This window comes from Globicephala melas, chromosome 10 (assembly GCF_963455315.2).
Source record: "Globicephala melas chromosome 10, mGloMel1.2, whole genome shotgun sequence".
Classification (NCBI taxonomy): Eukaryota; Metazoa; Chordata; class Mammalia; order Artiodactyla; family Delphinidae; genus Globicephala; species Globicephala melas.
This window is the reverse complement of record NC_083323.1, coordinates 35,792,082-35,810,592: the sequence shown is the minus strand read 5'-3', so window position 1 is coordinate 35,810,592 and position 18,511 is coordinate 35,792,082. Positions and strand designations below refer to the sequence as shown.

At 37.9% G+C, this 18,511-nt stretch overlaps 1 protein-coding gene across 3 annotated transcripts in view; it reads left to right on the top strand.

Annotated features, from left to right (window-relative positions):
• TMTC2 (transmembrane O-mannosyltransferase targeting cadherins 2) overlaps nt 1-18,511 on the top strand; it is an 852,682-nt gene that overhangs the window by 312,811 nt on the left and 521,360 nt on the right. For all 3 annotated transcript variants that reach the window (XR_009565442.1, XM_030856453.2, XM_060305966.1), the window contains one exon: nt 17,364-17,478. Coding sequence is in view for 2 of the 3 variants with exons in the window: in XM_030856453.2 (XP_030712313.2) it covers nt 17,364-17,478 (115 nt within the window). In the remaining variant the exon portion in view is untranslated. The remainder of the gene's footprint in view (nt 1-17,363; nt 17,479-18,511) is intronic.

The following is an 18,511-nucleotide window of genomic DNA, read 5'->3' as shown; positions in this document are numbered from 1 at the left end:
TCTTAAGAGCAATGGAAGGGACCATGTGGCAAGACAAGATGAAAGAAAGGTCAGAGTAGAGCGAGGGGAACCCTATTGCTGTCTCACAGGCAAGAAAATTGTGGTGGCTTAGGCCGGGGAGTGTTGTGGGAATGGCAAATATTTAAATTGAAATTATACACTTACCTTCCTTAGAAAATTCTAAGGTAATTAATAGGGAGGACCTATTTTCCATTTTTGCACCATCAGTATCTAGCATATTGCATGTCACAGTAATGTGCAATAAATGTTGAGCTCGATATATTCTTAATTTTAGAATTGGATGGAGGTTCCAAAACTGACTGAAAGTTTGTTCCGTTAGAATTTGTTTTACTCTTTGTCCAAGAAGATGCATACTATGATTTTTATATCAGTTCTTCTCCAACTTACTGGTTATGGATATTCTTAGGGTATTTATGCCCATGGATTGAATGAATAATAACACTTCTTCAGCTTAAAAATAAATGTTTAAATGAAATGTTAATGTTAAATGAATGTTTATGTAACGTAAATGAAATGGTAAATGTTGTTCTGAGTCTTTTTTTTTTTTTTAATGTTTTTGCAAATGCCAGTGAAAATGCCAGAGTCAGTGAGTTTTGTTCTATGGGAAATTCACTCTGCTGGGTGATGGTGTGCTTTTCATTTGCTTGTTAATGATACAAGTGACTTGGAATATGCCATTCAGTTGGGAATAGACAGGAAATTACAGGAATTTATACTGGCTGCAATGGCAATTAGAAGACAGTATTTAAAAGTACTATTAGTTATTTTTGTTTTGAATCCACTAGTTTTATGTCTTGGGAGAAGGGATTGCATTAGAGATTGCCTTTTTTTCTTCATGTTGGCTTGCAAGAAAGAAAGCGAGGCAGGTTTTTAAAACTGGTTTAATAAGTTTGTTAAATGTAGGCCTCTGTGGTACCTATAGTCTCTGGGATTAAGATTCCCCATCTCTAAAGTGAAAGGGTTGATGTGGGCTTCCATAATGTTTTCCAACTCATATTTCATGTTGTGTCTAATATATACTTAATTTCTCACTGGTCTTTCATCAGAAATTTTAAGGAATGTATAAAAAATAGGTTTCAAACTATTTTATCCATAATAGTATAAGGTTGTATTCGTATCTCATCAAGCTTACAGTGTACTCCCATGTCCGTAAAAAACAAATCATGTCTAGTCTTTACAGAATTTAATTTATAAATGTCAAAGGTGAACATTTGGTGCCCTGATGTCTCATGTGGGCCTGTTATTCAAGGGATTCTCCATGAATTTCCTTTTGGCTCCAGTAGAAAGCTTCTGCCAAAAGAATGAAAGTCAAGACAAGTCCCTCCTTGTCTCTTTGTCTTCCTTTGTTTTTTTGTTGTTGTTTTGTTTTTTGTGGTACGCAGGCCTCGCACTGTTGCGGCCTCTCCCGTTGTGGAGCACAGGCTCCGGACGCGCAGGCTCAGCAGCCATGGCTCACGGTCCCAGCCGCTCCGTGGCATGTGGGATCTTCCCGGACCGGGGCACGAACCCGCGTCCCCTGCATCGGCAGGTGAACTCTCAACCACTGCGCCACCAGGGAAGCCCCTTCCTTTGTTTTTTAAAGAATTACTGGAAAAAACATTTTTTCAGAAAGAATATTTTATAAATCGTTTCTTTATATGCATAGTAATAAATTTGATATAGACTGAAACAACTAAAACCAATACATATTTGTTATAAGGTACCTACTATGCTTAAATCTGGGGCAGATGGAAAGTCATTAGATATTAAGTACCAAAGCATAAAAAGTTAAAAGGGAGCAGGTTGTGATAAATGGTAATGAGAAGAAGTACTCTTTTAAGTAGATGTTGGACGGTTCTTCTTTTCCCATCTACCTCTTAACCATAGTTTCTAAGAGCAAAGAATTTATTGTCTTTTTCTTCATTATTGATCCTCTCTCTGGGTGATGTTCATTTCCAACAATAGTGCCAAGTCCTGATCTTCTTCCTCCAGTTCAATATTTAGCAAGCACTATACTAGATGTAAGTGTACCAAAATCAAGTCCAGCTGCTCGCTGCTCAAAAGCCAATACTCAAGAGGCAAGTATTGGTAGAAAGGAAAAGTTGATTTAATCAGAAGGCCGGCAATCTGGGGAGAAGGTGGACTCATGTCCCAAAACTAACTCTGAAGATTCTGCTCAGCCATGCCAGTTTTTAAAGGTAAAAATCTCAGTGAATCATCAAGACAGGAGGTCAAGCTCTGCATCGTTTTCCATTGTAGGCAGGCTGGCTGACTCCTCATGATCTTTCTTCAGATGTTATCTTGCCCATGTGGACTGCCTGCAGGATCGCTAAGGGAGCTGCTGGGGGTGGAAAGCTAGTCATTCTTTAACTACTTCATTGTTCATTCCTACTTCTTTTAATTTAGAGAAAGAATCAACAGGTTAGGCAAGGTATTGTGCACATTCAGTAGAGCATAAGTCAGGAGTTAGGTTGAATGTTACCTAGTGATCTCATTTCTATAATTAAGGTTTAAGGGGAACAGAAATAGACAAACAGGAAAGGGGCAAAAGAGCTCTTACAAATCCCCATTTGTCAGACATCATTCCATTTCTGTGGGATTAGGGATGAAGGTCCATCTTCTATAACTTCTTCATGCTGGCATAGAGCACCATATTCTCAGAGTAGAAGATGTTGACATGACTCTGTAGCATCTCTTTGCTGACAATTTTAGTTGCCTGCTTACATATATGGACACAGCAAGCTACAATTATTTTGATGCCGACAAAGATATAGATTATTATGAGCAACAGTGTTAATCCCATTCACTTGAGGCCAGTTCTTGGAATTGTGCTACCAATAGATTCAGTACTGCTCAAGATGGAGCAGCTTATGTCATGGCTACAATCTGGTCATCATGCAGTTAGCTTTTTCCCCTCTGGTAGTAATTACAGTATCTGTAAAAAAAACTCAGGAATGTGCATCAGACACTGAAAGATTCTGTGACGCTCTTGTCCTTATCATTAACTACTTGAGTCTGCTCTTTTGTGTCTCAGGGAGGCTTGGGAAACTTCAGCTTTTCTACAAACAAGAGTCAGGGGACATGGAGGGACCTTTGTACTTGGGTGGGAATTGGGGTGGGGAGCCACAGGATTCTGCTCAGTTCCACAAGGAACAAGACAGGCTCCAATGTAGACTGCAAACTGAAGAGGGAGGCACAAATTATAAAAATAATGATTTAATTACAATTACAATTAGTTTTTAAAAGGAGACACAGTATCAACTAAGGGGCCTTGACCCAGGTGCCTGGGGTGCAGGAGAGCCGTGCCTGGTGCATGTAAGCTTTATTTAAATGATGAGTAGGAGTTCTCCAAACAAAAGTGTAGAACTGAGGGGATGCAATAAAGAACGTTAAAGCAGAGAAAATGCTTTAGGCAGAAGGCACGGCATGTGTCTGGGGAATAGTTCAAGGACAGAACTAGGACCATAGTTAGATGCTAAGAGAAGATACATAGAATGTACATCCAAATTGAGGAAATTCAAATTATGAGAGCTGATCATTTTTCATCTTGGGCCCACAGAGAAGTGTGGACTTTTTTAAACTATAATTATCTTTATTATTTTTTAGAGGCATTACTATCAACAAGATTAGAATCCTGAAAACTTCTTACTACATTGATCAAACAATTTATGATCTAACCCAGTGTTTTCGGACCCTGATCTTCTTTGGTCATTATCTAACCCCTGTGAGGTAGGAATGGATCCCAATACATTTGACTAAGATAATAGAAGTTCAGAATTTTCAAGTGACTCTTCAGATCAGAAATTTTCAACATATGTCTGTAGTGGGAGAAGAACTTGAAAATCCAGCTCTTTCAACTTTTTAAGTCCAGAACTCTCTGTTAATGTTGTAGTCTGTTTTTCTCCAGCATGGTTTATATATATTAAATTTCATTTTAAAAAGTAGTTACTGGAGAAAATTGTTAAAATATTGGGTTTGACTTTTCATCAGTGAACACTAAAAGAAGCAGCTTGAAAACTATATAATGGGTTGAATTGGTGAGAGACCTATGGTTTTTATTGTTTGTAATTAAAATAGAACATGGCAGTGAACTGAGGTTGGTTGTAACATTTCATTTTTAATCACGTCAGAAATTGTAAGAGTAATTTTAAAAATTAAATAATGACCTAAATCGTGATATTTCCTTGATTAAAAATGAAAATATGTTTTTGGCCTTTGCAAAAATTACATTGAGATTCCAGTTATATTCAATGCTTAGGACGAAAACATTTTGCTAAAATATCAGTGCTTTGTGTGTTTTTACTGCTCCAAGGACAGTACAGGCAGTTTACAGGGGTATAATTAGAATTGGATTTTTCTAAATGTTGTTCCAAACTATTCCACTTTTTGCCTAGGATTTTTTATTTTTAAATTCCCTCTTATAACAATGCATTTAGTAATTTAATTTAATCTTCCTACCTGTGTGTATTTTATATGAGATACTTTCCAGAGACGTTTAGAGTTAAAACTTTCCCATGAGTAAAATGGGAAGAAATAGGGAAGGGGTTAGCTAAGCTTACAAGCCAAAAATGAAGGGAAAATTAAATGATTAATTTGTTTCAAAAAAGGGATGTAGTTAAAGGACAAATAGTAAAGTGATAGGAAATAATTTCCTTAAAAGTAAAAGCTAAAAGATCAGGCTACTTAAGACATGAGAAACTCTATAAACTATGAGGAAAATCGAATACAAAGACCAAGGGTTACGAACAAACAATTCTCAAAAGAAGAAATATAATAGCTTTTAAAAGATAGGTAAACATACAATTTCATTAGAAATCAAAGAAATTCAAATTCAAGTAAAGAATTCAATGAATTCTTTTTAGCTGCTCTAGCACTTATTCTGAGTAATTCTTCTCTTGGTAATATATCTTTAAAAAATATAATGTTTTTCTATGTTTACCAACAAAGATAGTAGCATTGCTATTTATTAGAGGCAAAAATTTAAAAAGCATCTAAATGCCCCCAAAAGGAAAACAATTAAATAAATTATGGTTATCCCCTTTTGAGGAAATATTATAAACCCTAGGTTAAATTTATAAAGAATAACAACAACAGAGGCAACTATCTATGTTATGGTACATGAAGAATGATTAAATTATACAAAATAGCTATATCATTAAAAAAGCAAAGTAAAACAAGTAAACAGTGTTAAGAATGGATATTTTAGCTTTTTGGACTTTTACAGTCAATTTTTTTTGGGGGGGACAGGCATAATGTTTTCTAGTTTATGTTTTCTTTAATGAGCATATTAGTTTTGGAAGGACTAAATTCTTTAGCAAAATGTGAAAGTACAAGCATCTTAATCTATTGCTCAGATAGTCTGTAGAAAAGATAGGAAAATTATTATAGTAACCGAATAATTATCCAAAAATTATTTAACAGAACTCAACATGTAAAACTTAAGATAAAAATTAAGTGAGAAAGGAATAAAAAGTAGAGCAAGGCATCTTGTCTGAATTCTCTATTAAATACTGTATTTCCATGATGAATTCATCAAATATAATAACAGTACAAACATTTACTAAGTGCTTTTGTGTCCTGAGAAATTCGCATTTGATCCCCACAAAAGCCAGGCGATGAGATTACCTGTCTCCATTTTACAATGAGGAAGGTGAGGTCATCAAGCTGTAGGGTAGATTATCTAAGATTTCAATGCCTCTTAGTATAGAGGCAGCATTTGAACCAGAACAGTCCTGACTGCTGTGTTGCACTGTCATCACCTCTATGTCAGTGTAAGAGATGAACACAGATATTTTACATCCATGGATGCTTTATTGGTGGATGATACAATATGTATCAAATACACTGAAAGTTGGGAATCACTCACCTTTTATTATCATTCGGGACATTTAGAGGTAGAAGACTATTTCTATTTATCTTGTCAAACATGGACAACTCATTTAAGGTCCGAGCTTCAGTGAATGATGAGGTGGTCTTTGTTCTTCTGTTGTTTTTTACCTTTTTATTCTGAAGCCATAAAAGACTTGAAAATAAGAGGGAGAAGTCTTTATGGAATTCATGCATTTACGATGAATATTCCACTCTTGGTTCTATCTGAATTTTCTTTTGAGGAAGGAAAATAAGTAAGAATTTTGTGTACATATAATATTTATTATTTTGAATCTACTACTTATTGGCCTTTTAAATTTCATTTCCAATAACCTTTTATAGAAAGTATAGTATAAAATACTACTTAAAATATAAACACTTTATATAAAATTTTAGTTTTCACAGTACAACTAAAACTCTTAATATATTAAGTACATAGTATATCAATCTATAACCCCTATGCAGTGTATACTTGAGCCTTGTAAGCATTTTTCATAAAACACATTTAAAAACCAACTCAGGGCTTCCCTGGTGGCGCAGTGGTTGAGAGCCTGCCTGCCGATGCAGGGGACACGGGTTCATGCCCCCGTCCGGGAAGATCCCACATGCTGCGGAGCGGCTGGGCCCGTGAGCCATGGCCGCTGAGCCTGCACGTCCGGAGCCTGTGCTCCGCAACGGGAGAGGCCACAACAGTGAGAGGCCCGCGTACCGCAAAAAAAATAATAATAAAAATAAATTTAAAAAATAAAAACCAACTCATTATGGTGATAGCAATCAGGCATCACGCAGCCTGGCACCGTTGTCATACAAATGGCCACTTGTTAGTAGTACAGCTGTAAGCAAATGTCTTTACCTCTCCGCGCTCCCATTTCCCCATATGGAAGATGTTCATAATACCATACTTCTGAGATTCCAAAATGACATAGGTCTGACTCACTGTCTTAGTCCGTTCAGGCTGCTGTAACAAAATACCACAGACTGAGTGGCTTATAAACAACAGAAATTTATTTCTCACAGTTCTGGAAGCTGGAATTCTGAGATCAGGGTGCCAGCATGGTCCGGTGAGGGCCCTCTTCTGGGTTGCAGATTTCCCCTTGTATACTTGCACGGTGGAAGAAATGAGGGAGCTCTCTGAGGCCTCTTTTATGAGAACACAAATCTCAGAGCCCTCGTGACCTAATCACCATCCAAAGGCCCTACCTACTAACACCCTCACCTTGGGAGTTAAGATTTAGACCATAGCACCCACCAAGTTTTATTATATTTATTATATTTCAAAAAAGAAATGAATACTATTGTTATAAAATGTACAAGGATTATAAGATGCTTCACAGTACTAGAATGATTAAATCAATTCAAGTAATATGGTGTGGGCTGACTCCAGAGTTTTCAGAATTTACATAAAGGAAAGTGCTTAGTGTCATGCCAGGCACATATGTATCCATTAATGCTAGTACTCTTATTATGGAATCTCAGTGTCAAACAGTTACATTTCTGACCCAGTGCTGGGTGCTTTTATGTACAGTTTGTCACTCCAGTAATCTAACCCTGTTAGATCAAAATAACATTATCCCTGTTTTACAGATGCAAGATTTAAGGTATCAAGAGTGCAAGTGACATATCGAAGGCCCTTATGCATAGTAACTTGGAAGAGCAAGGATTTGAACCTTGTCTGATCTCCAGGCCGTGATATTTTTATGGTTTGCCTGGTGCTTTCACAGTTTCACTCTTAGGAAATATGAGCCTGATGGGTCTTCAAATGTGACACAGATCCAGAATGCTGAGATTTTGGAGGACTGCTGGTGGAGAAACCCACGGAGCTCTCATAATCATGTACTTGAAAGCCTCAGGAAGGAAGGGCAGCTTGAGGTCATCAAGATGGGGAAAGAGCCTGACAGGGGCAGATGGAGGGAAGGAGCTTAAGTAGAGGGGAGTGAAAAGAAAAGACAGGGGGCAAGGCACCAACCCCCACCCTGGGCAGTTTTATTCATGCTGCCTTGTTTATTCCTTCTGATAACACAGTGAGGTTATCCTTGTTTAAAAAGTGAGGAACCTGAGGCTCAAAACCAGAGAATCTTGAAAATAACCAGGTGGCCCTTCTCCAGCACTGAACACAATACCTCACACAAAGAAGGTGGTCAGTCAATATTTTGTTCAATAAAAGAATGATTAAGGGAGGATAGACTGGCTTTCAGTTGGTTTTACTCTTTCCTTTTCTTATCTCTGCTTCCATTTTTTGCATGGGAATAGAATCTACCTTGTTTAAATCATTTGTGACCAAATCTTGTTTTGCTAAGAGAAAGGTACAGTTAAGTTCTTGTCTTAGTCCACTAGGGCCGCTATAACAAAATACCATAAACTACATGACTTACGAACAACAGAAATTTATTCCTCACAGTTCTAGAGGCTGAAAGGCCCAAGATCATGCTCAGGTCGATTTGGTGCTGGTGAGGCCCGCTTCCTCATTTACAGCCATCTTCTATCTGTGTTCTCCTGTGGTGGAAAGGAAAAGGGAGCTCTCCGAGGTCTCTTTTATGTGGGCACTGATCCCATTCATGAGGGTCCCACCCTCACGAGCTAAGCACCTCTCAAAGGCCCCACTTCCACATACCATCACTTTGGGGGTTAGGATTTCAGCATATGAACAGGAGGAAGGCACAGACATTCAGACCATAGCAACAATTTACATATATTCTTTTGAAGATTTTGTATAGGACTCAAAAAGCTATAAAAGCAAGATGACGAGAACTGAATTAAGTTTTGGATTAGGGCACAGAAAATGCACTGGATTTCGGATGGCAGATCTTGGATTTTGGAAGGAGGCACACCAGCCCTACTGCCGATTATCTCCTTGAGCATGTTCCACCTTCCGCTAGCCTCTTTGCTGCTCAGTTTCTTAATCTGGAGATGATTGCTACTGCCTCAAGTTGTGAGGATTCACTTGCAATTTCGTAAAATAACTAGCATGTAATAAATGCTCAGTAAATTGTAATAATGGCCATTTATTCTTTTAAGATTATAGTGGAAACCATACTAATGTCCTGGAATGAATGAATTGTATAGAAAAATTTTTGAATAAGATATATAAATAAGGGACAGAAATTAGGGGAAGAGGAGACAGAATAAAAACCTAGGAATTAAGAAAAATAATAAATCCTTACCTGTCAACGTGCAGACAGGACCAGAGAGAAAGGGAATAATTGCTTATAAGAAGAAAGAAGATTATAAGTTACAAGTAATTGGGAACAGGGAAAGAAAGGGTGGGGAGGAAAGAGACAGAGACAGAGACTGCTTTTCCAGTCTTAGCTATTTGACTTAGTGGCCGAATGCACTTGGGAGATTCTTGTTTGCATTCTGCCTCTGCTTAATTAAAACAATTGTTCCCAAAGGTACGTTCGTGTACCCTGCCATTGACTCCTCCGTGCCTTCGTGGATGCATCTGTAAGTGAATACCTCCACAAAGCCCTTAGGGATGGTGTGGAGCACAGTGAGAAGACTCTGAGCTCTTCTTAGGAAGAGGATGTAAGCTCTTTGACCATCTCTCTCCATTCTAATTACCACCTGCCTTAACTTAGTCTCAGAGGCATGTTCCTTTCTGTAGTGACTTCGGTGTCTGCATTTGAGTCCTCTGTCTGCCTCATCTCTTTCCTTACAGCTGCTTTGTCTCAGGTTACACAATATCCCAGAACAAAGTGCTTACCTCTATCTTTGATTAGGTTGTACCCCTCATTTAGTTATGTCTTTCTCTTCATCTTTCGGTGATGAAACTCAGATTGTTTCAAGTCTTAGCATGAACGTCTCATTCTTGATGAAGCACACTTGATCTCTATTGAATCTATGTATTACTTAAACTTATAATGGGATTGGGTTGCTCCTCCCTCCGTGCCCCTTCCCCCACTCCTCCGCTCTCTCTGGTCTCTTCAACTCCTCCCCAGTCTCCTCTCTTCTCCTCCTTGCTCCCCGCTGCTTCCCATTCCCCATCTGACAGTCTTCATAACTCCATCAGTTTCATAACCCTTCTGGAAAGAGTCAGGGTAGAAATAAATGCAATAAAGCAATGCTAACCTTCCTGACCTCCTTTTCAGGTGAGCACAGAGCCCTGGCCTGCTGTTCTTCTACTCTCCTTTGCACTGGACACCTTTCATGCCACCTGTCCAATTCAGGGCAAATTCTTGGCCTCATCCATGTCCCTGGATCTTAGGGACAGATCCAGGGCCTTCCAGCCTCAAAGTGAGCAGTCCAGATTGATCTACTGGGCGTCCTTTTCCTTGTTTCCCCGGCCCACCTGTTTTCTTAGCCAGTAACTGTGGCACATTTATCACACTGAGTCTGTCTCAGTAAACCAGAGCTTTTATTAACTCAGGCAGCCAATGCACAAAAACATAAAGCAACAAAGCTCATAGAAGGGCAGGGGAGAGAGATTGGTTTGAAAAGTGAGAGCATACCTCACTCAGACATTCAGCAAGCTTCCCTTCCGAGAAGCAAGAGAGAAGGTTGTCCTCCATAATTTTATTTCTCCCAGGCATAATGAGCACACATTAACAAGTAGCCTGTCTTCAGCAGACTCTCTTTTCAACAGCTCGTCTAAATCCTGACGATTGGGTTGTCACCCACGCTGTCTTACCAGGAATGCATTACTCACCTCCCCTAATAGAAGCAGCCCATGAAGGGCTCACCTCAGCTCCACTTTACCCACTCTTCCTGTTATCGTTAGATGTCACCAAAAGCAGTCCGCCCAGATCCTTCCACTGTGGCTTTTTCCTTGTTCCAGTCATCTGAATCTTTGGAGAAAGCCCTCAGGCATAGATTGCTTCTGGATACTAGTAATGTTCTTTTTCCTGATCTGGCTTCTGATTATATGACCATAGTCACTTTGTAAAAATTCACTTCCTTGTGCCCTTTACGTATATTTAAATTTGATTATAAGTTGAACAAAGCCAAACAATGCACCTCCATCCAGAAATGATGCACTTAGCTTGATACCTTGCACACCTCCCTTTTCAAATTTATATCCATTTATAACTAGTTAAACGATCTCCATAATCTCCTCTTTCCTCTGCTAGATGGGAACTATTCCAAGGATAAATGTTGCATTTATCTTCATATCCCCCATATCTTGTTTATACAAGGCACAATGTACATATCTTGGGTTGGATACTTTAACCTACAGTTTCTTCTTTTCCCAAACCATTCAAGTGATTCCATAGTACAATGGAATATAATAAACTTTAGCCACCTTAGGTAGTTTGAACTGTTCTGGAATTAAGATATCTTTGAAGGTATAATTGATGTCTGGGTCACTTGTTGTATTCCGAGGGAAATTCAAAGCTCTAAAACCATGGCCACGGCCACCATGTTGCTCAAGTCCAAGAGACACATCCATAGAGACATCATTGTGAATGGCACCCTTGAGAATTGTGCAGTGCCCAGCATGTGTGGCCATTCACTGCAGCCCTCCCTGAAAATCACTGTGAGATGAGAGGCTATGAATAGGCAAGTGCCTGGTGACCTGGGCCAACTAGGTCCTAGCTTGCTCTGGAAGATGAAGCAGTATGATTAGTTAATTCAGTCCTGCCATCGAATATGTATCTATTAAATCCCCACCATGTGCCAGGAAGTAAGAGAGTGAGCCACTGTGATATATGGGGAAAGAGCATTCCAGGTAGAGGGAATGGCAAAAGACTGTGGAGCATGGGTCTTTGTTACTCTGGTGTGTTAGATGAACAGCAAGGGGCTAATATAATTAAGTAACCAAGGGAGAGAGTAGTAGAAGGCAAAGAAGTTGAGGTCAGAGAACCGATGTAGAGGTTGGGGGTAGAGCCCCGTGCTGGTCATATCAGGCAGTGTAGTCCAGTGTAATGACTTTCACTTTCCCTGGGTCAGCTGTAGAATGACGGGATCTGACAGGATCTCTCTGACTGCTGTGCTGAGAATACCCTGTAGAACCAAGGGCAGAAGTGTGGAGACCCATTAGGAAGTTATTGCTGTAATCCCGGGGGAGAAGATGGTTTGAGACAGGGTGGTATCAGTAGAAGTAAGACAATTCTGGATACATTTTGCTAATCTGATGTCCTCTCTAAGGGGAACTATTTTAACGCAAATGTTATGTTCTAGCTGTTATTTTATAAGTAAGATTTTCATTTGCCTTTGACCATTTTTAAAGCTATATATGAATGATTTTTTACTAAAGAGAATTGGATCATTATGACACTTATTACAGATCATTTTATCTCCTTAATTTAGTAGCATTGATCATAAGAGTGAATTTTTCATAGTATTTTAGTAAGAAATGACAGTTCCACTAAGCTAGGGAGTTTATATGCAGAACTTTTAAGCAGTATTTGAGCCTACGGCTTAAGGCCAGCTTACAATTTTATGGATTTCTACCTTTCAGACAGCTTTTTAAATCCAGGAATTAATGAAAGATTGATCTTCACAGGCTTGTCATATTGATATGTTGGGAAAAATCTACCAAGTAATTTAAATTGTTCGGTTAGAGAATTGTCCAGAGAAGAAGTGGTATCCCTTTAATACTGAAACAGTTGAATGCAAAACTGTTGAATGCTTTTCCCCTTTTCCCATGTTAGCCTGTGAGGAGACTTACGCTCTTTGTATCTGGACCTCTAGAGAATGCTTTCTCTTTTTATATCCTCTTCTGCTTTTTCCTATTCAAACATCTTTTTTCTTTCTTTCTTTCTTTACAGTTTCTCATCTTGTTTTTTTCTCCCTTTGATTGGAGAAATGAAATAAGATGATAATAATTAACTTGGGTAAGACAAATTACAAACCAAAGAAATAATGATAAAGTGTGGTAGCACAATACACCCCAAAGGACAAAATATATTTTACTTAAATTTTTGTGGTTTCTTTATTTGAAAGTCTACTCAAGTATCAAACACAAAGAATGTGTTTGTCTACTATATCTGAAAGAAAAGTGATGTCTCAGAGATCTAGTCTGCAAATGAGGGATAAAACTCTTAAATCTCCTTATTTCGAGTTTGAGAGAGTAAACTCATATGTAATGAGTATATCTTATTCATACACATATGTATTTCTAGCTACACATGTATGTGCAACCTGGTCATCGTGCCAGTAATATGAGGAAGGGCGTGCCACATGCACTTGATTTCCAGAAAAGTTCAGTCTAACCGGTAGCCAATCCCAGACATGGAGTCCCGAGTATGGTGCAAAACATTTATTTTCTTGTTCCCATAAGACAACTGGTTCTCAAACTGTGGGCACCCGACTGGCAGCATCAGCTTTAGTTGGAAACTTCTTAAAATTGCAAATCACAGGCTCTGCCCCAGACCTGCCGCATCTGAAATTCTAGGGATGGGACCTAGCTCTCGGTTTCATCAAGTCCTCCAGGTGATTGTGATATGCCCTAAAGCTGGGGAACCACTGGGAAAGGCAACCTTTCAGGTCTTACAGAATCCACCAATGTGGATGGACTCCCCAAAGTGCCTGCCCTTCTCAAGTGCTCTTGCTTTCCTTTCCTAACACCTTTCACTTCTCACAGTGTCCTAGCTCCATTGTGTCTCAGACTGAGGTACCCTCAATCTCAGAGCCCCAGTAGCAGCTCCTACCCACAGAACTTCAGGATCTGGCTCTGTCTTGGTGGGCGCAACTGTCGACCTTTATATTCTTCAGTGAAGAGCGCCTCTGGCTCACTTGCTAGTATTGATCACTTCTCCTAAAACTGATTCAGTGCCTTATTGTGTAAAACAGTTCACTTCCCAGTAGTAATCAAGACAAGAGGATTGCGATCAACAGTCTGTCACATATGCTGTAAGTGGGGCAGCGGTATTGGGACAATTCTGGTTTATTCCCCCTCGTTCCAGCACAGTTGACAATACCATTCTCTTTCACTCTTTTAAGTACTCTAGTTTAGATGGTAAATCAGAGTACAGTGAACTTAAATCATAAGCAGTTCTACCACTATTGGAAAGTGGTCAAAGAAGGATTCACCAAGAAGGAAATGTTTTAGGGCATAAAAATGAAAGATATCCAAGAGGTAGGCAAGACAGGCCTGGAGCTTGGGGTGGGACAAGGCAGAGAAACCTTAGAGGCTGAGGATTCAGGACAAATAAGGATGTGAAGCAACAGGTTACACTAAGGGAAGCGGAAGTAGTTCAGAGTCTGGAGCCAGGGTCTGGTGGGAGCAATAATAGAAGAAGCTGGTGGAAGAGGAGCAATTAAGGTCATCTTTTTGTTTGTTTGTTTGTTTCTTATTCCCCCAACAATGTATCAATTTAGGCTCTTTGGATAATTATTTAGAAGAAACCTAGTATGTCTTTGTTTCCTTATTTATGTTGGTTCTGTGTATTTGAAATGCTTATTGCTCTATTTTCCATCAATTTTGGGCCCTCTTTCAAACAAACGATGACTATATAAACAGCATAATAATAACATACTTTCAACTTTGGTTCAGATTTTCAAATTCACTTTAAAAAGAGATACCAAATGATTCACATTCCATAATGTTTTATGGCTTTATCATAGCAAAACACTAACCCTGGACTGTTGAGATCTGTGGCCTGTCGAGAACAGAGTGCAGGGAATTATGCAAATACCTTACTAATATGCTGTGTTATTGTTTTTCTGAATGTTAGTATGATGATTGAATCCTCCTGTTAGAAAATGATCGTATAGGAATTCTTTCTGTCACCATTTGCAATACACAAATTATGTGTTTCGTGTAGTTTTGTGATCTTGGAAGCTGCTTACAAAGTCTATGTTCTGCGGCAAAGCTTACCTAAACCATAAGGAAATGTTTTTAAATATTTTAAAAATTGTATATTTGATTTTACACAATTAGTTAATGTTACTCTTTTTTTGTTGTTGATGAACACAGAGATGTGTTCGGCATTAATAGACCTTGGAAGGCTTTGCCCTGGACATTGCATATCAACTGTCCTCTTAGGCCATTGAGTATCATTGTCTTCATCACATAGACTTCTTGTCACTGGCCGTCTCTGTTTCTGTATGGACAGTATAGATTTCATTCCCTTCCTTCTTTCTTTTTTACCAGAGCTAATATTATCTCCTTTTCCCTCTACCGTCTGGAGTAATAAATTTTAAGAAAATAACCTTCATTATTCCATTAATTGTTGCATTTTCCTACTGTTAATACAGAATACATTTCAGGATTAATAGCTGTCTAGAAAGGAAAAAGAACAATTGATAAATTCCTACATTATCCTTTGTTTAAATATCACATAAGTAGTATATTTATTAATACATTTAGTTAGGTAAATAGGCCTTGAGGACAGGTAGCAATTAATATTATGGGTTTTTTAAATCAATTTATTTATTTTTGGCTGCATTGGGTCTTCGTTGCTGCACACAGGCTTTCTCTAGTTGCGGCAGATGGGGGCTACTCTTTGTTGCAGTGCACGGGCTTCTCATTGTGGTGTCTTCTCTTGTTGCAGAACACGAGCTCTAGGCACGTGGCTGCAGTAGCTGTGGCACTCAGGCTCAGTAGTTGTGGCGCACAGGCTCAGTTGCTCCACAGCATGTGGGATCTTCCCAGACCAGGGATGGAACCCATGTCCCCTGCACTGGCAGGTGGATTCTTAACCACTGCGTCACCAGGGAAGTCCTAATATTTAAAAAATTTTTTTTAATCTGTAATAAGTATAGCTAACTGAAATATGGGTTTAGCCTGGTATCCTGTACTAAGATATATGTGAGGGGATGTTAATTTTTCAGCATGCCAAAGAGTGTCTAATTTTTGTTTTACTTTTTTAAAACCTCATATACTTTAAATTGTGTCTCATATCAACATGTCTGTAGGGTTAGGGTCTACATGAATTTCATAAGTAATGTGTTTTTCTGTTTATCAACAAAACCATTTACAACTCTGTTTTCTTAAAAATTTTCTGACCCAACAATTATATTTGTTTTGGGAAATGAGAAAGGTGCCAAATGTTAGGTGACAAACTAAGAAAGTTATGTAAAACTTTTTGTAGAAAGAACTGAAGGATCTCCAACTCCCGGTCTGAAAGTAGGATTCAAATCCTAGGCCTATCTTTACACACCACTCTTTACCAATTGAAGTTTAGAAACGGTTAAGTACAAGCAGTGGCTGTGGTTTATTATAAATCTTTAAAACAGAAAACTTCCCCTGTATTTTAAGAACTGGTCCTTTTAGGTCAGAAGACAATTTGTAACATTTAGTAGATAAATGCTAAGCGAGGGACCCACCATTTTTAAAGTTTTTCAGTTTCCATGTATGCCTAGGACTTGCAATCATTTTTGTAACTATTTTTCATGTTGTTAAAGTCTTGAACATTAAGCAAATAGGAATCTGAAAGCAAAGAGAAATAATAAATAGAAAACAATTCTATAAACCTGTCAATTGCATGGGTGGTTTCTACATATCTCTGTCCTCCCTTGATTTGGTTTTCATTTGATTATCTGTATCAGACAAGGCTTAACATCATTACTTTTGCTGCTAATAAATCCTTAGCTATGAAAAAGCAGCCTGCTCTCTCTGTTTGCATGTTTACAGCCTTAAAATTGGGCCCAACTTTTATGTTGTTTTCTTTGCCTTTACAATATGATTCTAGGGTAGCATCATATAAACAATTCTTGAGATACAGTTTTGAAGAATTGTGTGGCTCTATCTGCAATAATTCTAACCTTGCAAAGCTGACCTGAAAGTAAATCTGTATGTGTTAATAATCTCAGAAATCTGTATGTGTTAATATTCTTCCGTGTTTATTAGTCAATCTATAAGTTAATGCTAAACCAACCTTTCTGTGTTCTTCCAGTAATTTTAGTGTTACTTAAATATAAGAAATAAATATATCTTAATATGGGTAGCCCTGTTTGTGAATGTGCGTCAGAGACAAAAACTGTTTTAAAGGACCAATAATTAAAATCAATTCAAGTTATATTTGTCATATATCTTTTTTTCCTACAAAGCAACTCCCATCTTAGGATCTCAGAGGTTTATAGCTAATAATTATATTTTATACTAGTGATGCAACATAATGATTATCGTGACTTATATAGGTGGAACAACTAATGTTTAAACCAGTTGATGGGTGACTTACCGAAATATATCGCACCCGAGCTGTAGATTCAACAGAACTAATATAGGGCCTTAATCCCCAAACTCTTTGACCATCAGAAAACTAAAATCTCCCCCGTAGTCTTTTTTATATTGCTTTACTTTTTAAAAACATTTTTACATATCTAGTATATCTTTAAATTTGTTCATTTTATTTCTTGCTTCAATAGTCTTTGGAGGATTTTTAAGGAAAAAAATTTGTTAATGTACCAGATTAGGCACATTGCGATGCCCTGCAATTAAGGGAAATGTATATAAAATATGACTAAATAATGAGCACGTAGATACACGGTACACATAAATCTTAGCTTCGTATCACCCTTACCACTGTTCTTACGTTTTTCTCTATAGCAGCTTTAGTTGTTTCACAGGATTATTATTTTCCAATTTTCAGCTCACTTGACTTCATGCTTTGCAGGTCAATTTCTTCTTGAAGAAGCTCGCCTCATAGAAGCAGCTGAGATGGCAAAAAAAGCGGCTGAACTGGATAGCACGGAGTTTGATGTGGTCTTCAATGCTGCCCACATGCTCAGGTTAGTTTTTGCTACTGTGCCTGAGAAGACCAACACTGTAGCTTTATTCTTATTAAATTAATATAATATAATTAAATCAATAATACTAATTCCCCTTATATGTCACCTTATTCCATATTCTAAAAGTGAATTATGCTGCTTAACCATGTTAAAATCAGTCAGGACTATTTAATTCATTATAGTTTATGCGCATAGTACATAGGGTATATGAACTTTTAGGACTCTGAAAATTATTCAGGCCCCTTTTCTCTTTCCTTCAAAAATTATTGGCCATAAAATACAAAAGGAAAATTGCAAAACTGAAATTAGTAACTGTCTAATTAAATGTTTCCAAGACAGAACATTATGTCAGTTAGTCAACTGCATCTCAATATTTGTGTTTTTGTATTAATTATATTGAATGGGTCATGTGGGTACATTTTATTACGCTTGGTAGTAGAGAGGATTATCAAATATAAACATACTTAAGACCTAGCAAATTCTCAAAATGGCCCTATAATTAGCACTGTTGCTATGTGTTAAAACAATATGTTTTTAGACCATTAGTGCATCTGTTTTCAGAAAGACTATTTTGAAGGCTAATTACAATAATAGCAAAACAAAAGGCAGATGAAAGTTTTTTGTGTGAATATAAAATGAAAGTGAATGCATTAAAGGAGGATGTTTTTAAGAAACTCGAATGATTTATACAGTTGTTTAAAAAGCATTGTTTGTTCTGTTAGCCATACGTATACCCCTTCGCACATGCTGTTACCTGAATTTCACTCTATTAAATCTCCACATAAATGCTTCCTTAGGTGACATTCACACTATGGGCTCTGAACTTGGCTTCTAGGGGCAAGTTTCTAATTATGTAGATTACTCTTACATGGGAAGAAAAATAGCAGAGAATTGGTCCACATTTGGATGGTTTTAAAACATGGACTTTTTGACAAAAGTAGAGGAACATTTAAAAAAAAATTTTTTTGAGATCATGGTAGATTTGCATGCAGTTAAGAAATAATACAGAGAGATCCCTGTACCACTTATCCAG